A 25,230-nucleotide genomic window follows, 5' to 3' on the forward strand; every position below is an offset into this window, starting at 1 on the left:
TTGCCTGACCATGGCCCAGTCCCCGGCCGTCAATAAAGTACGGTAGATAAAATTTTGATATCGACCAGAGTCCCGAAACCGATCAGAGGCTGTGGGGTAAAGTCCCTCGCAGGCTACAAAGGGAAATGATCAATTAGACATGTCTGCTTTTCGTTACACCACGCTGCTGTCTTGCAACAGCTTCGGGAGAGTGCGCTTAGAGCCTACGGAGGTACACTGTAGAGTTAACTATCAAGCCCCGCAGTGGCGTTTGCAGGCGATGAGCTCGGCGAGCATTGGGCAAGTGAGGGACCATTTCTGTTGGGCGTTTGGAAACTGCATGCCGCCTCGTAAAGCGGGGAAACGGGAACGAGCGGCAGCATTTGTGCATGCGCTCCGAATGCTGTACTCGAAGATCTGCTTGCTTGACTTACACTTACCCATAGGGTTTGAGGCAGTCTGGTTCACCGATCCAATCTGCCAGTCGATACTGAGTGTATGTACATAGTGTTGGTGTACGAAGTAGACCCTGGGGAAAAATGATGGTTTAGGTACGGAGTAATCTAATGGAAGTGAAAACTATCTGGCGAAGACGCCGAATAGTCTAGGGTTTTGGGTTGCCCCCACCATACCTGTAACCAATGCTACGAGTCAGTAGCGATCAGTGCAGCAGCCTTTTCCCTTCCCAAAATCTGCGGTCCCTGCATCTGGCAGCCAGGCTAGAACAGATTTCGATTGAAATGGGAAGAAGACAAGAGAACAGAATTTTAAGTGTAAGAGTTGCCCGCTGTGGATAACTCTAGTTACTGAAAAACTGAATACAACTAAGGATAGTTGACACAGTACTCAGGTATGTACATAACCTTGAGCCACAAAGACACCGCTAGGCACCAAAAGGGGTGGATGGTGCAGCGCAGTCCAATTGGCAGGCTGCCGCTGGAGTGACGATCTTGCCTTCCCCGGCGGGCGGACCGGGCCCCCAGACTTCCCATTCTCCTCCCTCCCTGCCTTTGCTGCCTCGCACAGCAGTTGCCAGTCGTGCATACCTTCAGCAGCGAGCCTGGCTTTTCCTTCCCACTCCTCACTCAGTTCGACACGTCCGCAACAAATTCAGGCGCGACGACGACAAGGGGGCGAACAAAGCTTATGCTTCGCCTCCGCTTAGGTGTGGATTTTGCGGATACCAAATGTGCTCTGTGCGACTTGGCGGTTTGCTTGGCCTCTAGCCCGAAAAGGCTGCGTTTTGCGTCCCAGCCGCCCCCTCTCCCACCGAGTTAGCCGATAACTAGGTAGTTGACCCCATCGCGACCCGCCCACAGAGCGCCTCTCGGAGCATCTGAACCTTTCTCCAACACGCACAACAACCCTTATCAATTGGCGGCTCCAAAATCTTGACCGAACGGGAGAGCGGGAGAGGAGAACGTGAGCTTTCCGCATGAGGGCCCGTTTCCCGCGCCAAAGGCTCTAGTACGCCGCCGACCGGCAACAACAGCTCTAACCTTGTCAAACATCGTTGGAGTTAGCCTTGTTCTGTTGCCTTTGCCGGGTTCATCATCATTTCGGTGCGGCGTCGACGCCGTCCATTGCCGCCACCATGAGCGGCGATCCTTCGCTAGCCGCCGTCGCTGCTTTCGTCAAATCCCTCGCCGTCGACCCGACGACACTCCCAGGGACGTCTGTTGATTCCTTCCTTGAGGTCAAGCTTCCAGGGCCCGATAGTCCCGACAAGGCGAGCCTAGAGCGTGAGCTTGCTGCGCTTGCCCACCGGGTGCGGCAACTCGAGACCAGGGCAAACTCGACAACCGCAACTGTCTTCCCCGACACGCCAAATGAGACAAGCGACTTAGTGTTCGCCCAAGATGGCAGGCCCCAAATACCCGTATGTCCGCCCGTTCTGCCCCACAACGGGTTCATTGACGAAGCACTCGAGGGCCTGCGCGAACACGTCGACGGACAATCGAAACTCCTTGACAACCAACGCCAGGAGCTAGCCGGCGTTAATGCGCAGCTACTCGAGCAGAAGCAGCTCCAGGAGAAGACCCTCGCAATGCTTGAGCAGGAGCGGGTTGCAACCCTGGAGCGTGAGTTATGGAAGCATCAAAAAGCGAACGAGGCTTTCCAAAAGGCGTTGCGAGAAATTGGCGAGATCGTCACGGCTGTTGCGCGTGGCGACCTTTCCAAAAAGGTCCGCATGAACAGCGTTGAGATGGACCCTGAGATTACGACGTTTAAGCGCACCATCAATACCATGATGGACCAGTTGCAGGTCTTTTCGAGCGAGGTGTCTCGTGTCGCGCGTGAAGTCGGAACGGAGGGTATCCTAGGCGGCCAGGCTCAGATTGAGGGCGTCGCCGGCACATGGAAGGAACTTACTGATAATGGTACAATGCGTCCCTGTTCTCCCATGCCCACCGTTACCAATGCCCGTTACTAATTCTTGGCTCTTAGTGAATGTCATGGCGCAAAACCTCACTGATCAAGGTAGGCCGCATCCCACTTAGGGGAGAAGATATTGCCCTGCTAACCACACCGCAACTCAGTGCGCGAGATCGCATCGGTCACGACAGCTGTGGCTCACGGTGATCTTACCCAGAAGATCGAACGCCCTGCCAAGGGTGAGATTCTTCAGCTCCAACAGACTATCAATACCATGGTGGATCAGCTCCGGACATTTGCTGCCGAAGTCACACGCGTGGCTAGGGATGTCGGGACTGAAGGCATGCTTGGCGGCCAGGCCGACGTCGAGGGAGTGCAGGGCATGTGGAACGAGCTAACAGTCAACGTGAATGCCATGGCCAACAACCTCACCACCCAAGTGCGAGACATCATCAAAGTCACCACGGCCGTCGCCAAGGGAGACCTCACTCAGAAAGTGCAAGCTGAATGCCGGGGCGAGATATTCGAGTTGAAGAAGACCATCAACTCCATGGTGGACCAGCTTCAACAGTTTGCGCGTGAAGTTACCAAGATTGCCAGAGAAGTCGGGACCGAAGGAAGGTTAGGTGGCCAGGCTACCGTCCATGATGTCGAAGGCACATGGCGGGATCTCACAGAGAATGTCAACGGCATGGCCATGAACCTGACCACCCAAGTGCGTGAGATTGCCGCCGTCACAACAGCTGTCGCCAGAGGCGATCTCACCAGAAAGATTGGGGTCGAGGTCCGTGGCGAAATCCTGGATCTGAAGAACACCATCAACACCATGGTTGACCGTCTTGGAACCTTCGCGTTTGAAGTTAGCAAAGTCGCCAGGGAAGTCGGCACAGATGGAACCCTCGGTGGCCAAGCCCAGGTCGACAATGTTGAGGGCAAATGGAAAGATCTGACTGAGAATGTGAACACCATGGCGAGAAACCTCACATCGCAGGTACGTTCCGTCACATCCCTTCTTCTGGAGAGGTTAGCATACTAACAAACCTTCTGCAGGTGCGAGGAATCTCGACCGTCACACAGGCTATCGCCAACGGCGACATGAGCCGCAAGATTGATGTCGAGGCCAAGGGCGAGATACTGGTCTTGAAAGAGACAATCAATAACATGGTTGACCGGCTGTCCATCTTCTGCAACGAGGTGCAAAGGGTGGCCAAGGACGTCGGCGTTGATGGGATCATGGGAGGTCAAGCTGATGTCGCCGGCCTGAAAGGAAGATGGAAGGAGATCACCACGGACGTAAACACCATGGCGAACAACCTTGTGAGTTGCCCCATCGCGACCGCGTTCCTGGTCTCCCTGGTTTGAAATGTTTAGACTGACATGGCCCGGTAGACCGCCCAAGTGCGAGCATTCGGTGATATCACGAACGCAGCCACAGACGGCGATTTCACCAAGCTCGTCGAAGTAGAGGCCTCGGGTGAGATGGACGAACTCAAAAAGAAGATCAACCAGATGGTCTACAATCTTAGAGACAGTATCCAGAGGAACACGCAGGCCAGGGAAGCCGCCGAATTAGCCAACAAAACCAAATCCGAGTTCCTCGCCAACATGTCGCACGAGATTCGAACACCAATGAACGGCATCATCGGAATGACGCAGCTCACGCTAGACACAGACTTGACATCGTATCAAAGGGAAATGCTCAATATTGTCAACTCGCTGGCAAACAGCTTGCTGACCATCATTGACGACATTCTGGACTTGTCCAAGATTGAGGCCAGGAGAATGGTTATTGAAGAGATACCGTACACGTTGCGGGGCACCGTCTTCAACGCGCTCAAGACGCTCGCTGTCAAGGCAAACGAAAAATTCCTCGACCTCACCTACCGCGTCGACAGTTCCGTGCCCGACCACGTTGTTGGCGATTCGTTCAGGTTGCGCCAAATCATCCTGAACCTAGTGGGCAACGCCATCAAGTTTACCGAGCATGGTGAGGTTAGCCTCACGATCCAGAAGGCGGCCCAAGTGCAACCAGGGCCGGACGAGTATGCGATCGAGTTCGTTGTGTCTGATACGGGCATCGGTATTCCCTCGGATAAGTTGGACCTTATCTTTGATACATTCCAACAGGCCGACGGCTCCATGACACGCAAGTTTGGCGGTACCGGACTGGGTCTATCTATTTCCAAAAGACTGGTCAATCTGATGGGCGGTGACGTGTGGGTTAAGAGCGAGTACGGGAAAGGCAGCAAATTCTACTTCACCTGCGTTGTTCGCCTGGCTGAAGCCGACCTCTCCCTGATTACAAAGCAGCTGAACCCTTACAAGGGGCATCAGGTGCTCTTCATCGACAAGGGCAGGACTGGATTTGGGGCCGAGATCGTCAACATGTTGAAGCGTTTGGGCCTGGTCCCTATTGTGGTCGACACCGAGAGAAGTCCGGCGTTGGAGAAAGTGCGTGGACAAGGAACGTCTCCCTACGACGTCATCATCGTCGATTCTATTGAGGATGCTCGACGGTTGCGTTCAGTGGACGACTTCAAGTATCTCCCCATTGTCCTCCTCGCACCAGTCGTCCACGTGGCCCTGAAGTCATGCCTCGACTTGGGCATCACTTCGTACATGACAACGCCGTGCGAGCTGATTGACCTCGGCAACGGGATGGTTCCGGCATTGGAGAATAGGGCCACACCTTCGTTGGCGGACAACACGCGCTCGTTTGAGATCCTCCTGGCCGAAGACAACACGGTCAATCAAAGGCTTGCTGTGAAGATTCTCGAAAAGTACCACCACGTAGTCACAGTGGTAGGAAATGGTGAAGAGGCGGTCGAGGCGGTGAAGAGGAAGAAGTTTGACGTCATCTTGATGGACGTTCAGATGCCTATTATGGTAGATTCCCAGAAAAAGGTGTCCAACCTTTGCTTTAGGTGACTGACAGTTGAAACAGGGCGGCTTCGAAGCCACGGCCAAGATCCGCGAGTACGAGCGTAGCCTCGGCAGCCAGAGGACGCCCATCATCGCTCTGACGGCGCACGCAATGATGGGTGATAGAGAGAAGTGCATCCAGGCGCAGATGGACGAATACCTCTCCAAGCCGCTGCAGCAGAACCACCTCATTCAGACCATCCTTAAATGTGCCACGCTTGGTGGACAGCTGCTTGAGAAAAACCGGGAGCGCGAGCTCGCACGCGCAGCCGACGCGGCGACGGGCGGCCGCCGAGACAATGGGACATTGTCGGCGTACCATCAGCACCAGACAGCGGCGACCGCCGCTGCCGCCGCGGCAGCAGCAGCATCGGCAGCGGCCAGCCGGCCTTCGCTGGCTTCGCGTGGCTTCACGGTGGCCGAGGCCCTCTCGGGCGGCCTGGAGAGCCCATCCATCGTAACGGCGGATCAGGACGACCCTTTAAGTAGGGCGCGTAGCAGCCTCTCGGAACCTAACATCCGCACAATCTAGCGGGCCGTCACTTCTGTGTGGTTTGCTGCTCTCGGACGGGCTGGACTCTGCATTCAGCATCGATGTGCTTTTTGCGCTTGGTTTGGGGCTTTTGGTTCTGGGTCTTTGCAATTGAGGGTTTGTTTGGTCATGACGCCTTTTCTGGTCTCTTGAGCCATCTCACACTGAGGTTTCTCGCTGTCGTTGCATGTGATACCTACTTATCTGGTTAGAGATGTTTTTCCTATTACAACTGCTGCTGCTGCTTTCCGTCTCTACTTCCCAGTCCCCCAGTACTCTCTCATCTTGCTACCGCTCCCGGTGGTTACATCGGGCTTGGTTGAGACATGCTATTGCTCCCCGGACGGTTATAACTCGGCACCATAGGCATCGTGGTTTTGATTTCATTCGATTTCGGTTTCTTGTCGTTTGTTTCCTTTCTGTTTCTTTGCCTTGGCTGGGAGGAAAGGCGTTGCTGTCTTGCAGGTTCGGATTTAATCAAAATCGAATCCACGTACAGCCTACCATGAGGCAAAAGCCAATATAAGTTGCTTCACCGCCACCTTGTGCGTAGGCTTATGATGTCTCGGTTGATCGTTTTCAGGGACTGACTGTATGAGACCTGATCACCTGTCCGAAGACGGGCAAAAGTAAATCGAACAACGCGCTGTCCACTAGGACATGGCGTCACTTACTCACTGGTAGTCGAGTTGGGGGTTGGAAAAGTGGTAGTTCATTCGGTAAGATGCATTGGCACGTGCGTATTGGCACTCAAAGGCAAGGTCAACCATGTGGCTGCAGGGCCAATGTACGAATCTAAACCGTGTGTGGGCTTGGTAGAGACGAGAAGCCTACTAGTAAGGGGTGCGCAGGTGCTCAGGGTGGAAGGGGTTGTATTTGCCTTGGCAATCCGGCCGACCCATCCGAGGACTACTACTGCTGTTGACAGTAGGTGATGGGTCCTGGATACTATCATGTTAAATAATACTGTTGCCGTCTATCCTCCCATCTGAAAGAGAAGATAGGGAGTGCTGTTGTCTTCGTGGGTCACACACACTCACACCACAAGCAACACAAAGCATGTATACAATGTATACGCACCTTGGACCTTGTCTTGTATGCTGTGTATCACTAGTAGTCCTACTACCTGACAGGTTGACAGAGAGACAGACAGTTCTTGCCCAATCAGACATGTCCCTAACCACTCAAGTACCGGTGCTATACCTCCACGTGGAATGCCAAAGGAGGTACCTATAGTACTAGTATATGCTCACTCCCCCTAGGGCAGGTACCACACATACCACGTATACAGTATGTACCTAGGCTCAGTAGGTTGTATATTCGTCCTGGTAGCACTCGCACTACTAGGTACTACTACTAGTACCAAGTGCCCGTATCATCCCTGCTGTTCAGTTGGTACCGTAACACTACCACACGTATGTACACCCGTACCCAGGTGCCATTTCGATGACCTCACGTACCGTCGGAGCATGACTACGGCGACCGATGATTTCCTCCCTTAAGCTTGCCGAGGTTAAGGTGTGCACTGAATAAGCAGAGCATGCCTCCCGTCATCCTCCCTTGTCTCCGCCTTGTCCCCGTCCGGCCGGGCCGGGCCGGGCCAATCCCGCTATGTACTAAACTGTTTTCAAGCACTAGTACTACTAGTACCTAGTAGTTCTACTAGGATCTAGTGGTTGTACTAGTATAGTTGGCCATGTATGTACGAGCAGGTAATAAGCACTATATGTTAAACTGCTTGCAAGTACTAGTATGTTGGAGTATCCAGACTGACAGAGGAACTCATTGAGAACTTGAATCTAAGGTACTAGTAACAAGTAGTGAATGCCTCTCCCCAGCGGGACGTCAGTATACCCTAGTCCTACTGTTTCTACCAGTACTAGCAGGACGCAAATAAAGCTGGGACTACTAGTAGTACCTACTAGTACTATCTAACAAAACTTGACTGGGATAGCTCTTGAAGCCGCACTCCTCAGAGTGCACCGGGAGCGGTCCTGGCCTTGAAAAGCCATTGTCGTCCACAGGTGGCGTGGGTAAGACCAAGGGGGATGGGCCTTAACTACTGGAAGGCATATCAAGACCCTTCGCTGAGCTACGAAGGCTATTCCTGTCTAACTCGTAGTACATACAACTAACAGTACTTAGTAGTTTGCTCGCCCGGTCGCAGGTGAGCTCCATGCGAACGTCTTCATATGCTCCGAAACCTAGTAAAAACGCCTAATACCATCAGCCTTGCGGCTGCAGCGATAGTTGTGGTGGACAGTTTCTCAACAATAAAAGAAAAGTATTGCCAGCCGTTTAAATGCAAACCATTCGCCATATTTGAAAACCAGTAGAGACCAGATCCGAAGCGGAAAGCCGCCATGCTAAAGGGTATCCAATGCAACAGAGATGCGAAACTATCTTTGAAGGAAAATAAGGGGGAGAAAGGGGTGCAGCCAGGAAAGTCGCCCACGGGTGGGCAAAAAGCACCAGGATGGGCTTTGGTTGCGGCAAGCGTAAGCAATACATGTCAGTACGCCATTGATGGCGAGCTGGTCCGAGGTAATTGTCACTGAGCTCTGCGGTCAACTATCTCCCCCGCTTTGAGGAGGGCGCTCATCCCGTCAAGACTAGCACTGTGCTTCCCTTGATAGGGCAACCTGGCAGAAGGCGAGGAGGATCGAGGATAGAAGCCGGAGCTCGTGGAAGGAGCACTCAGGTGGCCGTATGGGATTGAAAGGGGGGAGTGATGACCTTGGGCGCTCAGTTAGTGATGCTCCAGAATTTGAGAGTGGTTGAAAGGTGCGCACCATTGGCCGTTGGGAAGCCCACACCGTTCGGGGATTGGTGCGTCAGCAGCGGTTTCTGTTCCACGTGGAAGGAGCTCTCATGGGCGTGAAGCGGTGGCTGGCTGGGCTCATATGCGACTTCCGGTCTGTACGCAGCTTCCGGCCTCGACGCCAGTAGAGCGTGGATGGGCAACGAACCGTCAGCTGGCGTCCGGGAATGGCTGTAGGGCGGATTTTGTGGGCTTTGCGATGAGATCGACGGCGATGCCTGTTCGGTTCGGAACGTTGGCCCACGCGAATTGATGCCGTTGTAGCCCAGTGGAGGTCCTGCATTGCTAGCATGGGTCACTGGGAAATGAAATCCGTTGCATTCACTAGAGGGTGACATGGTTCCTAGCAACCGGTTCTGCTCATCGAAGACATCAGAAAGGGACGGAAGATGCCTCTGAATGTTCTGCTGCTCCCTGCCCCGGTCGTCTCCTAGGCTGGAGCTTGAAGGGGCGCTTAGCCGAGACAAATCCCTCAGATACGCAGTGGGAACTGGTGAGCGGTCGCCGTTGCTCAGGACGGGGGAATCGATAGACTCGTCCGGGGAAGGAATTGTCATGGGCGGGGCCACAGAAGCACCCGCGTTCTGGGACTCGCCTGAAGAAACAGTAGAGTCAAGCCTCTGCTGTCGTTCGGTCGGGGGCTCACTTCCTTTGAGACTGCTTGTGCCACTGTCACTCCTGCTCATCCTTGTTGGATTTGCGCTGGGGCTGCCACGACTTTGGCTTCCCGAGTCCGAAAGCCTCACTCTTTTCGAGGCATCCTTGTCTGCAGAAACAAAGATTGTCAGAGGGCATGCAATGAGAGACGTGCGGGCATCGTACGTACCTTGTGACGGGGCATGCTTGGCCTTGAACTCCTGCAGATAAGCCATATATCTCTGGTACTCGGGCGTCTTTTTGTACTCTGCGAGGTCTCTCAAGTACTTGTCCTTGATCGCCTGTGCCTGCGATTCATATGGTTCCTTCTCGGCAGGGGAGAGGTTTTGCCAGTTCTCTCCGACAAGCTTGGCAATCTCGGTGAAGGTCAAATTACGGCCTTTGAGATCGTCGCGCATTTCTTTCAGCAAAACGGTGAAAGTCAGTGTCTCGCCCCTTAGGAAACGGGGAACACCATCTTACTGTTAGAGAAAAGTACGTAAGCCGACGGGGGCCGCTCCGGCGCATTTTGATCGGGCTATTCCACAGCATCTCATGTGAGTCAAATAGCATGTGCGGCCTGGGCGCCGAAACCTACCTTTGGATGCCGCCGGTACTTGCGTTTCGTGATAATGACGCCGACTGTTTCTCGACTTTCAGGCTTTGAAGCCTCAGCCCTGCATGCATCCTGAAATTTGAACTCCTCGATGCTCGGCTGGGTCGGAGACACCAGGGACGCTTCAGGCGCGACCCCGCGGGAGTTTGCTATCCGCCGTTGTAGTTTCTTTTACCATGTCTGTCAGTGAGATTGAACTACATGGCTGCCTAGAGGGTCACGTACCCGTCGATGGCCCAGCTTCACTCCCAGAGCATCGCTGCCACATTTCACCCGGTCAGCATAACCGTAAGCCCCCCATCTCAACAAACGCCGAGGCACTCTTCCCACGTACAGGTCAGACTCGGTAATGTCCAAGATGGTCTCCCATGTGTCGAATCCCTGCTCCAGAAAGGCATCGAGATACTGGGTGATACCCAACTCCCCAAAAATGGCCTCGAGTTCTCGCTTCATCCAGGCTGAACGGGTAGCTCGTCAGCTTGACAGAGGGAATCGGACGATGTGAGCTTCAGCGTTTCCAGGATGCTGAGTGGCCGAGATCAACAGCCCCGGCAAGTCAAGTTGTCGAGCCAGGTGCGCGTTGTTTTGGAGCTAGGCCCCGGCTGGAAAGTGATGACGTCCCAGACAAGCACGATCTTGTGGTTCGGGCGCGACTCTTTATTCAGATTGATTGAACCGCTTGTGTTGCAAAAGATCCAAGTGTCCTGTGCAGAAACAGTCTGATGTTGCGACCTTCTCCGAGTTTTGGGGTGTTGTGTGCAACTGCCACAGTTGGTGTGGTGTGTGATGCGGTGTGGTGTGACAGGGCTCCACGATTGATGCGGAGGGAACCAGGGAGCGAGCTCTGTCGTGATGCTTGTGATATTTTTGTGGCGCGGAACAGGACAGGAAGCCGGAGCAGAGACGACTACTGTATAGACTGTCAGGGGTGGGTCAACGGCAAATTCGAAGCCAGATTTCTTCTTGACATGGCATTCTTCTTGGTGGTGTGAGAGTCTGCGACCCTTGGTGACATGGTGAAGCGAGCGGGAAGCAACAGACATGACATGGGACGAATGAGCGGCATGAGCAGATCCAAAACACGACGACGATGCAGCAAGATGCTGGGTAGACGCCACTTACACGGAACAGGGAATTGCTTGAATTGGACGGCGCGGAATTAGATGGGGGCCTCGATCGGTCCCTGGGTTTTGGGACTCTCTCTGCCTTCCAATGTGGTTGGTGACTTGGTGTGTGGACTGCTCCTCCGCTATCTGTCAGCTCGCATGCATCCGAAACAAGCAGGCCCAGACCTCTCTCAACTTCCAATGCAGAGGTCTGGATTAAACTTAAAAGGAAGCCTGGTCTAGTCACTGTACCGTTCAGATGATCCTGACTGAATGCGATTGCAGCGCCGTCGTACTGTGGGATTGTATGTATGTACGTATGTACAATACCTGAATGCCCAAGGTTTCGCGTGCTGCTGAACAAAGCTCGATGCAGGCAAGATCAGGCAAAAGTCCAATGCTGTCTGTTGACGAGACAGATCATCTTACAGAGGGAGAAAGCACGCAGAGCATGCCCCAAATAAAATGTCCAGGTAGGCAATGTCCAGAGACAAGGGTGGTACCGATGCACAGGGACGGCCAGAGTGGATGCCAAGCATCGCATTCCGAGTATCCAGAGGTAAAGGGTACCTTACCTTGAAGGCTTAACACCAGCGGCCAGCTGGTCTCCGTCTACCTGGCCTAGGTCTTTGACTAAGGATTATTGTTCGAGCAGATCGAACGACGGTCAATGCTCCACCGCCAGCTTGACTTGCAACTCGAAGTTGCTTTGTTGCAAGTTTGTGCTCCGTTCTTCTGCCCTTACATGGTGTACCGTAGTGATTCATTCGACCTTGGAATTGAATGACAATCAATCCAATCAACTATCCAGGTATTCGTAGTTAGGGCGGGTCTACAAAATCTTTGGATGTAGAGTACGCTCCGTACGGTACTGTGTAATTGTCAGTTTGGCCCAGAGTTCTGCGCTTTGCCACAAGTCCCATTTTCGGCGACCCGATTTCCCATCGCCGGCCAATGGACATTGCCCTGTCCGACAGATGGGAATGTTGCCCACGATGCGACTTGGCAAATGGCCCTTCTGTCAGTGTCAGGTGCCAACTGTGTGAAGATACACAGGCTTGATGATGATGCCACAAAGCAGCAGCGGGGCTCTGTGGAGGATTGTCAGTTTCGAAGAGCGGGCAGCAATAATGCCATCAAAGGTGACCGCGGTGTCGGGCAGCGGACCAGATGGGAGAGTGGCCCACGAAGGATCTCGATCTCCATCGATGTTCAGGAGGCACATAAAAAACGTACGATTCTGAGGAAAAGCCGACGAGAACGAACCAATCGAGTGTCGCCTACCCGCCGCCTTTCCCAACATGGTGTAGCGGCTGCGGCGTCACGGTGGCAGGCTCGACCGGGGGAACCAGCCAGTCGCATCTCACCCTCCCCCGCGATGCGCCTGAGCATGTTCGGCAGCTGCCTCATCCCAACTTTCTGGATAAGAACGATCGATCAGACCCAAGTTGGGCCTCGTTTCGACTGCGTTGCTACCGTATAACGTTACTACGTACGTATTGTGTACCAACAATTGGAAGGGGTAAACGTATGAGGCAGTCAACGTGAAGGGTGCCTCCCTTCCGTCGTTGGTGCTGCGACGAGCAGTCGGACAGTCGGACTCGTGTCCTGGCGGGGTGCGGGAAAGGGCCTGGGCGCTGAGGAGCTGTGCGATGCGATGGTGGATGTGGATTTCTTCCAGAAATCCCATCTCCCCAATACGTGATTGCCATGAGACCCCCTGTCATGCCGCTGTATGTATGTTTATGTATGGTGTTTCTCATCGGTTACCCATACAGCAGTCCTCTGGTTAATTATGGGACGCCTTGTTTCCGACTCCCAACCGTGGGCCACGGACCTGCAGCCTACCTACATGACATTCCTAGGTTACTACATAAGGTCGCAGGCATTCTTCATCGGTTTGGGACAGACAAACCGGACAAGAAAACCATTCACCCACTGCCAGGTACGCAGCAGACCTGTCGGCTCGTGGACATGCAGAATAATGTCTCAGGGAGTCCCCAGTGACAGCTTGATGAATGCCCTTTGGACCAGCACCTCAGCCTCGGTGGAAATTGCCGGTTTGAACGGGCATGGGATTTCCGATTGCCAGGCTGACAAATCCCGTTCCACGAGGTCATGAGCTCTTGCTCTCGTAGATGCCCAGCATAGTCGAGCGGAAGATGGGTCCCGATTGGCCGATTTGCTTAGGTTTTCGACCGAGGGCCTAGAACGTTCCCCATCTCCTTGCGGTAAACCGTGCCTACACATACACTAGCTTTGTCACTTTGCAGCTTGACGATAGCGGATATTTTTGTAGCGACAGAGCTTCTTTCGACCACTTCTGTCAGCACCGCCCGAATTCCTGGGCGTATATACCGTGGCTGGAGCCCCTCACAACTGCGTCTCCAGGCGGCCGAAATGCTCAGACCAGAGCGAAGAGTTTCGTTGAACTCGGTTGGCGCGGCAGCCCTTACTGATCGGCAATTCCCAAAGCGCCATAGCCTGCTGCAAGAATCGTACGTTATTCTAAACGGGGCTTGTCCCAGCGGAGGCAGCCATTACCGGTAACGTAAACACCCGGCTTTGCTCACCCACACAACACCATTCACATTTCACGCTTTACCAGCAATCCACTGCCTTGTTAGCTGGATCCGATCGACCTAACTTGGTGAGGGCAAAGTTTCCCGTGTACCGGCGGTGTAAGTTACCGGTACCCATTGCCGGGGAGCATCGATGTTTTGACATCTTCAAACTGCCTGGGCCTGTCAGAGCCCGCCAGAACTGGTACATACATGGCTTCTTTCCTCTGCAGTGGTTCAGCCGATGACTTCTGCTAACAAGGCAAAGTAATAAGAAAACAATAAGGCTTGTTCAACCCCATTATTCCCGCGCATCGGTCGCCAAATCCAGTGGCGCCATGACCCCATCAGCGACTCCTCCAAAGCCCGAAGGCGCCGACTCGGACGCTGGCGGCGGTGCCAAGCCGGCAGAGGCTGCCGATGGTACGGACACGGCCCAGGCCAGCATGCGAAATGGGAACCCCTCGCCCCAGCCATCTTCGTCTTCGCCGTCCTCTTCGTCGGTCGCCGACACGCTGGCGCAGGTAAGAGCCCATCGCCTACCTACTGCTAGTCTCCTAGTGTACTGCCCTTGGAGAGGAGGTTGGACAAGCTTCATCACGGGGTTTGTATAGCCGCCCCGGTGTCCATGTTCAGCCCTGCTCAACTCTGCTTTCCTATACGTTTATTATGCATATCATCCCTGCTGACATGCTGTCCCTCCGGATTACGGTCCAGACCCTTAGAGACCTCGCTAGGTATGCTAGTCATCTGCTTCCTGTGTTCGTCAAATTTCCCTGGCCCCTTTTGACCAGAGCCTATCGTGGGCGGTCGTGTGACTTTCCCCCATTCGCATCCTTGCGCGGGTTGGACGAGGAAAACAAGGCGGTCAAAGTCTTGTCTACGCTCCTGTACATGTCCTCGCCGCTGCCATGGCCGAACACGGCTTTTCTTTGAGCCCTCCCCGCAGTTGTAACGCACTACAACGCGGCAAGGGCGAGAATGCAACATCAGGACCCTGAAAAATGGGGGTCTCTCAGAGATCTGCAGGGTCTTCTGATTACCGGAGTTTTGGCTCTAACTTGCATTCACATTTTCACCTCGCCGTACACGTAACATGATGCATTGGCAAGCCTATGGACAGGGGCCGGATTGATCCCGTGCGTCGCTAGCGTCCCTGGCTGCTTTTTTTCCCTTCCCTTGTTTTGATTCTCCCCCATATTGGCGCCCTTCTACGTATGTACTCTGCCGCCGTCCCGAGAGGGGTTCGGCGTAGGCAACATGGGCAGACATTGTCAAACCCCAAGATGCCAGTTGGAGCTGTCAAAGAGCCGCTGTTGGGGAAAGCATTTCCCACGTGGCCCGTCTCCCCTCCCTCGGCATGCTAACGGCTTTCCTCGACGCACAGGGGCGAGCAGACAGCCACCACTCTCGAGGCGCACTTGACAAGTCTGGAGAACAGGCTGGATGCAATCTTGGCGTCCCTAGGGCTACCTCCTGACGAGCAAGATTCGGAGGATCACGAACAGGATACAAGCCGGCAAAACGGGGACCACGCTGGTGAGAGGAGAGAAGGAAGCACATGAGAGTCGTTGAAGGTCTACTAAGTACGCCCCATCTTCATGACGGAGAAGAATTTTCAACATAAGCCAAGACGGCGATGCATGTATCATTAATCGTAGACGCACCAAATACACCCATCACAAGAACCAACCCTCATTCACGCTGCGTTGTATACGTGTTTCCGTTCGCATCGCTCATCAACTCCCGACCAGAGAAGAAAACAAAAGGGAGCATACATAAGGTAGCCAACACCAGCTCGACATAGGCGGCTTCTATATCCCGAACATAGAGAAAAAGGGAAATAGTCAGGGGATAGAAAAGGAAGCAGATCTCGATCAAGCCCCCCCATCCACAATCTCGGCCGACCAGTCCTTCCGAATGTGCAGCTCGTCCAGCTCGGGCGTCTTTTCAATCACCAGGCCCTTCTCGTTGGCCAGATGCAGCAGGCAGATGAAGCAGTAGCTGGTAGAGATGTCGTTCATGACCTGCTTCGGGTAGACGCGCTGCAGGCCGTTCATGACGTCGGTGAACTTGAGGACGGGGTCTTGCTCTTGTTGTTTCTGTTCTGTCGATGCACCTGTTGTCTCTTCTTCTTCTGCTGCTGCTGCTGCTTGTTCCGGCGCAGGTGCAGGGCCCTATTTTCGTGTCAGTTTAGGAAGGAAGGGGAATAGAAAGACAAAACACTGCAGAGGGGGATTGAGGGTAGGGAAAAAAAAGACAAGAAAGGCACATACATCCAACTTATCCATCCCCATCCCCTTCCAAATCTCCTCCTTCAACCGCCTGACGTCCACCTTTTTCGCGACGCGCGCGTACTGCACGTACTCGGGCCTGACGCGCCGGTTCTGCGTGATGAGCATGGTCCCGAACGCCAGGTCGTGCGGGTTGGTCACCGTCAGGCCGTTGAAGGCGCCCGTCATGCCGATGTCGGTCATCATTATGCCGCCCGGTCCCAGTCCGCCGCCGGCCTCGGGCGAGAAGTGCTCTCGCGCGTCGGCAAACTCGTCCATGTCGTCGTCGTCGTCGCCACCACCACCACCGCCGCCGGGGAAGGGTAAACCGTCGTCTTGGAAGAAGTTGGCGTCATAGTCGCCCTGGGGCAGGGTGGAGTCGTCGTCGGGTCCGGGGGCGCCGTCATCCGGGTGAAGCTGTGGCGGCTTTTGTGACGCCCAAAAGGCCTCGTCCATCAAGCCTTCGGCGACGTCGTTCTGGTGCTGGTTGTCCATATTGCCTATCCGGCTGCCCCCGCCGAGCATGCGCCGCCGCCCCATGCGGGCCTTGGGCTTGAGGAATAGGTTTAGGAGTTGTTTGGAGCTGAAGTGCTTGTCGTCGGGAAGGAGGTTGCGCGACTTGGACTTCCAGTCCTTCTTCGGCATGGAGATGGCTGAATTACTCGAGGCTTGAGTGTAAATCAGCTCGGCGACTGCCGGGTCGAGTGGTGACGCAAAGTCGATTTCGAACGGCTGCTTCTCTTTGCGTTGTCTTGTAGGCTCTGTCGGCTTGTTGACGTCCTTGATCTTTCGTATCCTCCAGTGCTCGGCACTCGTCCAGTTCTTTTGAAGGGCCTGGTCGAAATAGCCGAGGATATCCTCGTGCATTTTGTCGGCCTTTTGGGCATGTGTCATGGATACCATAAAGTCGCCGTTCGCAACGTCCATCATGTCAACCCCGTCGTCTCCTCCTTCCGTACCTGCGCCATCCCCTAACCCCAGACCGACATCAAAAGGGCGTATCATCTGCGGGTCCTTGGCAGCCTGACGCGCCCAGGCCTCGCCGCCTTCGCCAAAGTCGACATCGGCACCCAAGTCAAAGGTCCCAAGTCCATCATCGTCCTCAAACCCTAGCGGGTTCTCCTCGTCAATGAACATACCAGACTTGTCACCAATGCCGTCCGCGCCAGGGGTCTTCTCCTTGTCCTGGTCTTGGCGCCAATCGTCCGGTGCCCGCAGAAACGGGATATCCAGGGAGCCTGACGGGTCGCCGAGGTCGAAGGTCTTGAGAGACGGACACACATCCATGCTGTCTAGGCGACTCAAGTCCGGGAAAAATCTCGCTCCAAGTCCGGCGACGTCAATCTCGACATCCTCATCCTCTTCTACTGCCTCGGGCGTAGGCGTCTCCTCACGGTCTTGGGGCATATCATCGCTATCAATGTCCATGGCATCTAGATCCTCACCGTCGCCTCCCCGGCGCGACTTGGAAGCAGCCTCGGCTGCGTCAGCCGCGTCGTCGCTGCTATCAAAGACGATGCGGCCCTGAGAGTCAATCATCAGATGGTTCAGCAAAAGTCCCTTTGCGCCGCCCTCGTCAAAGTCTGCAGAGGCCTTCTTGAAGAGAGGGTCGACGGCGAACTCTAGTTCGAGCTTCTTCAGTTGCAGGGATGCAAACGATGGCGCTAAAGTAGCTTCTGATGACCTTTGGGCCTGCAAATCGGGTTAGCATCGCGAATCAGACAATAGCGCAGACAACGAAACGCGACAGACCTTCTTCTTGGGCTTCTTCCGCACGTTGCCGTCCTCGTCCACTTCCTCTTCTTCCTCGTCATCCTCGTCACCCTCACGATCCCTCTTCTTGCTGTCGCGGCTGTCAGCCAGGCCGCTGAGCAGCTTCCCCGTCTCGGTGGCAACGCTGTCGACTCTGCTCGTGTAGATCTTGACGCAGCCGTCGAGGGTGCAGCTGGCCTTTTGGAAATTGACGCCGTCACCCTCCTTGAGCAGCGACATGTCGTGAAAGTAGTCGATCAGGGCAAAGTTCCACGAGTTGGCGGCGTTGATCTTGTTGTCGGTGGCCATCTTCATCCACTCCTCAAAGTTGGCCAGAATGGGCACCCTCTTGAGCGGCGTAACGGCCCTGCCGCCCACCACAAGCTGCTCGTCTTCGTCCAAAACCATGACATTACTCCGACGTTGCCGTGGTGTGCGAGGGTTGGAGCTGGGCGATCCGCCGTGATCTAGGTCGTTGAGGTTTGAGCTTGACCTGCGGGGTGTGCTCGTCGCAGCCGCCTTGAGCTGGTTAATCTGGGCTTCATAGGCGGCTTTGCGGCCGTATGAGCGCTCGGCTTTTTCTTGGGCGTCATCATTTAATGGAATCCTAAAAGCGGTATGCGGTTCAGTCACAGTTCTCCTCTGGCGTATTCGATAGATTCGATTGCGGGTGGAAAAGAGTTAAAAGACGCGATGCGACTCACTTTATTGGTGATTTGAATGGCGAGCCGAGCAGTGATCCCGAAACATTTCTGCTCCCGCTTCTGCGCGGGCCCTGGGCGACTCGAGGCATCGTGTTATGGCGATTTGTCGCTGTTGATGGTGTAGACACACAGATGCGCTCGAATATCGACTTCTGCGCTCGAATGTCGTCGTCAACCCGAGACTCGGAGAGAGCGGCAACCCTAAAACTGTTTGTTTACTTTGGCGGGTTGAGCCACGATACGGGCCCGGTGATTGGCTTGAGCGACCACCAGTGGAGCGAAGGCACGTGTTGATAACGCTAGCCGCTTTGTGCTCCGCTGATAACGGTAGTTAAACCGGGCCTTGGCAACTGATTGAATTGAATGTTTCCAGTCATCGTCTGTCAGCTGTCAGTTGCAATTGCCATCAAGCATGACTGACTGCATAAAGTACCGGTATTTTTAACATGCAATTGTCTACCTAACGTTTTTGAAGGTAGCGACGGATCCAGGCTCAAAACATTTGAAAGGCAACGTTAGGTGCCTTATGCACCTGCTTACTCTGGTATCTTTCGATTTACGCCTTGCATGGAGGAAAACGCTACTCGCCATGCTTCGTCCCTCCACAGCCCGGGTGTAGCAACTTTGACTTGGTATAAGCATTCATGACAGTGCTCTTTTGCAGGAATGTTCTCATGTTTCACTACCGCTATCATTAGTTTGCAGTGACGGCCCATGCCATCCTGTCTCGCACGGCGGCTACCCGCGTATGGTTTGCCTCCTGGATACAGTACGGAATGACGAGAGGGACGAATTGATTGATGTGGACAGTCATCCTGCTCTGACTGCAACGAGACTTGGCACCAGCCGTTTCAAGCAGTCGGTTTGCTTGCTGAATGGGGGAGCTTATTGTTGGCCCCAATTGGAGCTTCAGGTTTCCTTGATAGCAGCAGCGACAGGGGGTCGGCAGCGCTGCCCTTGGTCTGGGTCGCACGCTGTCCAGTGTCCACGCGTTCATCAATGGCCGCTCATTCATTGCTGTTGGACCGGCCCAGGTCTGACGCCATGATCTCATAACCCGACGCTCGGTTACAGGTTACAGTTATCGTCGCCGTCGTCTTGACAACAGCAAGCTCCAAGTGGCATATACATAAGAGGATATACCTACCTATAAACACACACATACACTGCTGGCGCTTCGACATAACTCATCTGCTTTTTTTTCTCTTAGATCTGCGCCATGCCGCCGTGAGCAGCATCGATAATGTCTGCGACAACCCGCCCAATCCGGAGCCGTGACAAGGGCTTCCGCCGCCGGCCGGCCGCTGCGGGCGTCTTGCTCGTCACCGTGATCGCTGCTTTCGCGCTTTTTGCCCCCTTCGCACCGACCTCCGCTCGTCGCGCGGATCGACCCGTTCTGGCCTCAAGAGGTCTGCAACAGCAACGATTAGATGTCGACTGCCGTGCCGTTCGCGAAGCTGCCGACCAATGCGCCTTTGTGCTCGCCAACTGCCAAGACGACGAGGCCGGTTTGCTGCACTACCTGGCCTTCTATTATTGCACCTTGGGCAGTGTGAAGCCCGTCGCTTTTGCCATTCTCGCAGTATGGCTTGGCCTGCTCTTTACCACCATCGGCATCGCCGCCAGCGACTTCTTCAGCGTCAATCTCAGCACCATCTCCAGTGTGCTTGGGCTGAGCGAGAGTCTGGCTGGTGTCACATTTCTGGCATTCGGCAACGGCTCGCCAGATGTCTTCAGCACCTTCGCCGCAATGGGCTCTAACAGCGGGAGTATGGCGGTGGGCGAGCTGATCGGCGCTGCTGGCTTCATCACAGCCGTCGTCGCCGGTTCGATGGCCCTGGTCCGCGAGTTCAAGGTCAGCAGGCGCGTCTTCGTCCGGGACATTATCTTCTTTATCGCAGCAATTAGCTTTACTATGGTCTTCCTGGCCGACGGAGAGCTGCATCTGTGGGAGTGCTTCACCATGATCGGTTTCTATCTCTTCTATGTGCTGGTCGTGGTAGGATGGCATTGGCTCACAGTACGAAAGAGGAGGAAGCGCATGAGAGATGCCGCTGCCCGCGCCCACCTTTATGGTCCCTCGGGTCGTGGCGCCGAAGAGCTGGAACCCTACCGCGATGAGCCGGATGAAGACGAAGCCGCGCCAGTGGGAGGTCGCTCGCGTAGCGCCCCCGAACCTGCCGATATCAGCGCCTTGGAACAGGGACCCCGGATTGAGATTGACGGCGTTGGGTTGCAGCCGTTGTCCCCTGATAAGGACGACGAGGAGCGAGATATACAAGTTGCTGCCGAAATGGCGAGCAGCATGCGTGTTAACCGGCCCCGCTGGGGACGAAGCAACACCACCATCACTCCGATCCGGCCCAGTCTAGTGGGCGTACTAGAGTTTAGAGCGGTACTATCTTCGCTACAGAAGGAACGAAATATGCACATGGGTCCACTCCCGGGCAGGTCATACACTGGTGACCTAGAATCCCGCTCCAGTCCAGGCGATCCTCGTGGTCGCCCGAGGACACAGTCCTTTCCGGCCCATCCACCAGCTGACGCAAGAGAACGCGCGCTAATATACGGGAACGGGCTTCCCAACCTGGAGAGTGACGGTCTGCAACAGCGCCAACCTGAAGCTGCTTTGAGACCGGCAACCCGCACTAGCTCAGCAGCTCGCACCATCGACGGAAGGCTTGCGCCGCCGCTTGGCTCGCCAGCTGATGGCGTGACAGATGATTCCCCTTCATCCAAGCAGACTCGACACCTGCAACTCCAGATTCCCTCTCCTAGCCGACAATCAAGCGCACAGTCGTCGCCTGCTTTGTCCCCTCTCAGAAGTGTGTCCGAGTCTCCGGCTCCTTTAACGCCCTATCAAGAGCCGACTGCATTTCCGTTCCCGATTCACTCAGACGCGCACCGCCAGTCTTTCCCAAGTCTCGATGACCATGCAGAGCACCCCAGGCCTGTCAAGTGGTGGCCTTACCAGCTGCTGCCAGCGCCCCACGTCCTTCTCGCCACCATCTTCCCAACCCTCCAGGGGTGGAGTGAGAAAACGCTCTGGGATAAATTTCTAAGCATCGTCTCGGTCCCAAGCATCTTCCTTCTCGTCGTGACATTGCCGGTAGTGGAGACGGACAATGAAAGTGGCCCGTTCGAGGCCCATACCGCTGATCCCCCGGAGTTCGGGCAGCCTGGAAACACTGCGCCACCCATCTCACTAGAAACCGACGGCGATATACAGCCCGAGACAGAGTGGCAGGCGTATCGGCGAAGGGCCAGATCTGTTTCAACAAGATCACCCCGCAGCTTGTCTCCCTCACAGCGATTGCCGGATAATCCATATCCTTCAGACGGACAGAGTTCGGTCCCTGCGAGTGGAAATCCGCCCTTCGACAGCCAGATTCCGCAAACGATGAAGCCGACAGGTTCGAACTCTTACCACACATCAGCATCTTCTTTGGAGCCACCCTCCGGCTGGAACCGATGGCTTGTGGCAGTGCAGCTGTTTACTGGGCCGCTCTTCGTGGTCTTCATTCTCTGGGCCAATACAGCGGAAGATCTGGAGCAACCAGGGAAGGTCTTGCTGAGACTGGTCCTGTACTCGCTTCTGGTGTCCCTTTGTCTGTTGGCAGCCCTCCTCCTGACCACCAGCGAGGAAAAGAAGCCCAAGTACCATTTTCTTTTGTGCTTCCTCGGATTCATCATCAGCGTTGCATGGATATCGACCATTGCGGGAGAGGTAGTTGGGGTCCTCAAGGCCTTTGGCGTCATCCTGAATATTTCGGAAGCTATCCTAGGTTTGACTGTGTTTGCAGTGGGTAACTCGCTGGGCGATCTCGTGGCCGACGTCACGGTTGCCCGCTTGGGATACCCAGTCATGGCACTGTAAGTCACATATCCTGCATGACTCATTTGCGCGGCAACTAACACGGCACAACAGGGCTGCATGCTTTGGGGGACCGATGCTGAACATTCTGCTCGGTGTGGGCATCGGCGGTGCGTGGATGGGCATTGCCCGGGCCAACAAGAAGCACAAGAAGCACCCTGACTTACCGGTCCTCTACAAACCATATCGCATCCAAGTTGGCGGCACCTTGATGATCTCGGCCATTACACTGCTGCTAACCCTCATCGTTCTACTCATTGTGGTGCCATCCAATAACTGGTTGATGAGCCGCAAGATTGGCTGGGGGTTGATTACCATCTGGAGCATTGGCACCATCATCAACCTCGTTACCGAGCTTACGGGCGTCTGGTCTGACGTTTCCTGAAAGCAGTTGGAGAACACCAGCGGGCAATCACAGATGGTTCACTCCATTTATCTCAGTCGCAACATCCTCGTTCTTATGGCATTCTTGTCTGATGACGGGCGGTTTGCTGCAGCCGCTCCAAGCGCTGATGTTGTCATCATGGACAACCAGAACAGGAACACACTCCATGCAACGTGTGGCTCTTGGACAGACATCAGATGTCTTGCTTTCTCTATTGGCGGCCAGACCCTCGCCTCACTTCCTGATGACTCCGGATCAGAATTCGGAATCCAGCGAAAGGGTTTGTTTGCGAACGATTCTTGGTGCTGAGGGTCATAATGTCGAGCCCAGCGGCAGTGACTGGCCCATATCAACTGCGACGACCGGAGGCATCATCCTGTCTGGAATAGGGCAACCGGTCGATGTGGGGCGGCATTCGTACTGGACGACTACGACATCGACCACAACGCTCCAATATACGCACGCTCAAGCTCCATGCCGAGGAACAGCAGGTGAACCACATTTGGGACATTGGGAAGGCTTGCGCTGCCAGAACAATGGTGTACGGGACACCCTCGGTTGCCGTTTTGTTGTTGCGATGCGGCTGCAAGTTGGTTCATGGGTTTCAATAGAATCGACTGTTTCGTTTCACGCGCGACAGGGAGCATCACAATCTTGGAGAAGCTCCTGGATCGGTTTACAACAGCACTGAGCCATCAGCTTCAAGACCTCATCCGTGTTTCATAGGTGACCCCATCTAAAGATGGTCGTCGCTTGTCAGCGCAGGTTCTAGAAAACTAGCGACTTTACGAAGTATATTAGAGACATACATGATAACCGCCACAAGGACCCTTCCACACGAGCCTCAGGGGTAGGCATTGGAGCCCGTAAGTCATATGTTCTCAAGAAAGGGGGCATACGTGGAACTACTCTCAATTTCCCAGCGGCTCGGTATCAACTGTCTTTTGTGGTGGCCGATTTTCCAATTAGCATCGGGCAGCGGCATCTGATAGAATCAAAGTCAAATTCGATGAGATCTTAGCTGAGACCCGTTCGCGTCACAGCATGGCGCCTTGAGATCCTTACGTTCAAGTGTCTGAAAAATTACTTAGACCAGGCAGAATTGTAAGACGCATGTTTAAGGACAGCATTGCGTAGGTATTTTCAACTTCAGACGAGGTGAGCTTCCTCCATCTTCTGCCCCTGAATTGTATGTACTGCTCATAGCAAGGGATCTATGCTTCAGCACTTCAACGATGCATGTGCAGGTGGGGCATGACAGTGGAGGAGGGGTCGTGAGGGGCAAGGCTTCCCTTGCTTCCCAACACGAAGGCGGTCAAGGAGGGGTCATTGGTCCCTTGACCGATAGTTCGAGGGAGGAGGGACAGAACCTCAAGGTGGTCTAACGTGAACAACTGTCCTTCTATTTCGTCTCAAATCCGACAACTTCAATTGTTCTTACATTTTGCCAGTGCGGTGTAGTTCATCTTCCGACTAGTTGCCTTCCTCGTCTACCAAACTCCAGACCCCTAAATCCAACAACAATGGCGACGTACCCTCCCCTTGCGGATCGCGAGATCAAGAACACCATCTGCCTGTTTGACGTCGATGGCACTCTGACGCCCGCCCGGCGGGTGCGTGCATTGCTTCTTCTTCTTCCTCTTCTTTAATTACCCGTTTCCCCTCAGCTAACATGGAACCCAACTCCCTTCCCTGGGCCCCGTAGAGCGCTTCGCCCGAGATCCTCAACCTCCTCGCACGACTGCGGCAAAAGGTAGCCATCGGGTTCGTCGGGGGCAGCGACCTGATAAAACAGCAGGAGCAGCTGGGGAACAGCACGGGAGTCGACGTGACGTCGCTGTTCGATTTCTGCTTCGCCGAGAACGGGCTGACGGCGTACCGGCTGGGCGAGGCGCTCCCGTCCAACAGCTTCATCCGCTGGCTCGGCGAGGAGCGGTACAAGGAGCTCGTCAACTTCATCCTGCACTACATTGCCGACCTCGACATACCCATCAAGCGGGGCACCTTTGTCGAGTTCCGCAACGGCATGATCAACGTCTCCCCGATCGGCCGCAACGCCTCGGTCCAGGAGCGCAACGACTACGAAAAGTACGACAAGGAGCACGGCGTGCGCAAGGCCTTTGTCGAGAAGCTCAAGGAGCGCTTTGGCCATTTGGGCTTGACGTACGTTCTCTTCTTACCCTGTTTTAATCACTTAGTATACTAAACAGATGGCAAACTGGGAATAACAGGTTCTCCATCGGCGGGCAAATCTCGTTCGACGTCTTCCCCGCCGGCTGGGACAAGACATACTGCCTGCAGCACCTCGAGAACGAGGCCAAGAAGCCCGGCGGCGTGCAGTACACGACTATCCACTTCTTTGGCGACAAGACGTTTGAGGGCGGCAACGACTACGAGATTTACACCGACAGCCGGACCATAGGTCATACCGTGACCGGCCCAGAGGATACCATGGCGGAGCTGAAGAAGCTGTTTAATTTGGAGTAGGCATGGGAAAGGAAGGAAACACAAAAGAAAAACAAAAGCCGGGTTACGGTAAGCTTGGTAGACGAAGAGCATAAAAGCTTACAGCGTGCGTACGTACAGATCTAATAGATGGAGTTGGCAAGTTGGTAATCGAATCCTATGATAATGTCTGCATGGGCAATGACATGGAAAAGGGTATACAGAAAAATACACTGTTTATGCCAGTT

At 54.6% G+C, this 25,230-nt stretch overlaps 6 protein-coding genes across 6 annotated transcripts; 4 read left to right on the forward strand and 2 right to left on the reverse strand.

Moving 5' to 3' along the window:
• Positions 1–1,573: 1,573 nt before the first annotated feature.
• Positions 1,574–5,809, forward strand: N656DRAFT_786766 (uncharacterized protein; the record flags this gene model as incomplete). Its single annotated transcript, XM_064816553.1, has 6 exons — positions 1,574–2,360; positions 2,428–2,460; positions 2,520–3,346; positions 3,406–3,672; positions 3,745–5,241; positions 5,300–5,809. 6 exons carry the CDS (start codon positions 1,574–1,576, stop codon positions 5,807–5,809), a joined length of 3,921 nt encoding a protein of 1,306 aa, XP_064673966.1.
• Positions 5,810–8,267: 2,458 nt separating this feature from the next.
• On the reverse strand, positions 8,268–10,667 carry N656DRAFT_245095 (uncharacterized protein). The gene is made up of 6 exons (XM_064808995.1): positions 10,108–10,667; positions 9,865–10,050; positions 9,750–9,804; positions 9,457–9,687; positions 8,602–9,396; positions 8,268–8,545 (listed from the first exon to the last, which is right to left on the reverse strand). The coding sequence occupies exons 1-6, from the start codon at positions 10,333–10,335 to the stop codon at positions 8,361–8,363; spliced, it is 1,680 nt and encodes a 559-aa protein (XP_064673967.1). The 5' UTR covers positions 10,336–10,667; the 3' UTR covers positions 8,268–8,360.
• Positions 10,668–13,552: 2,885 nt separating this feature from the next.
• On the forward strand, positions 13,553–14,262 carry N656DRAFT_774652 (uncharacterized protein). The gene has a single exon (XM_064814307.1). It carries the CDS (start codon positions 13,888–13,890, stop codon positions 14,161–14,163), a length of 276 nt encoding a protein of 91 aa, XP_064673968.1. The 5' UTR covers positions 13,553–13,887; the 3' UTR covers positions 14,164–14,262.
• Positions 14,263–15,124: 862 nt separating this feature from the next.
• N656DRAFT_774653 (barren) lies at positions 15,125–18,490 on the reverse strand. The gene is made up of 4 exons (XM_064814308.1): positions 18,279–18,490; positions 17,575–18,181; positions 15,826–17,514; positions 15,125–15,726 (listed from the first exon to the last, which is right to left on the reverse strand). Exons 1-4 carry the CDS (start codon positions 18,365–18,367, stop codon positions 15,427–15,429), a joined length of 2,685 nt encoding a protein of 894 aa, XP_064673969.1. The 5' UTR covers positions 18,368–18,490; the 3' UTR covers positions 15,125–15,426.
• Positions 18,491–19,521: 1,031 nt separating this feature from the next.
• On the forward strand, positions 19,522–22,537 carry N656DRAFT_701664 (uncharacterized protein; the record flags this gene model as incomplete). The annotated part of the gene is made up of 2 exons (XM_064810956.1): positions 19,522–22,151; positions 22,207–22,537. The coding sequence occupies 2 exons, from the start codon at positions 19,522–19,524 to the stop codon at positions 22,535–22,537; spliced, it is 2,961 nt and encodes a 986-aa protein (XP_064673970.1).
• A 1,505-nt stretch (positions 22,538–24,042) lies between these two features.
• N656DRAFT_774655 (putative phosphomannomutase) lies at positions 24,043–25,227 on the forward strand. The gene is made up of 3 exons (XM_064814309.1): positions 24,043–24,150; positions 24,243–24,700; positions 24,769–25,227. Exons 1-3 carry the CDS (start codon positions 24,061–24,063, stop codon positions 25,022–25,024), a joined length of 804 nt encoding a protein of 267 aa, XP_064673971.1. The 5' UTR covers positions 24,043–24,060; the 3' UTR covers positions 25,025–25,227.
• Positions 25,228–25,230: the final 3 nt, after the last annotated feature.

This window comes from Canariomyces notabilis, assembly GCF_033297395.1.
Source record: "Canariomyces notabilis strain CBS 508.74 unplaced genomic scaffold N656scaffold_2, whole genome shotgun sequence".
Classification (NCBI taxonomy): domain Eukaryota; kingdom Fungi; phylum Ascomycota; class Sordariomycetes; order Sordariales; family Chaetomiaceae; genus Canariomyces; species Canariomyces notabilis.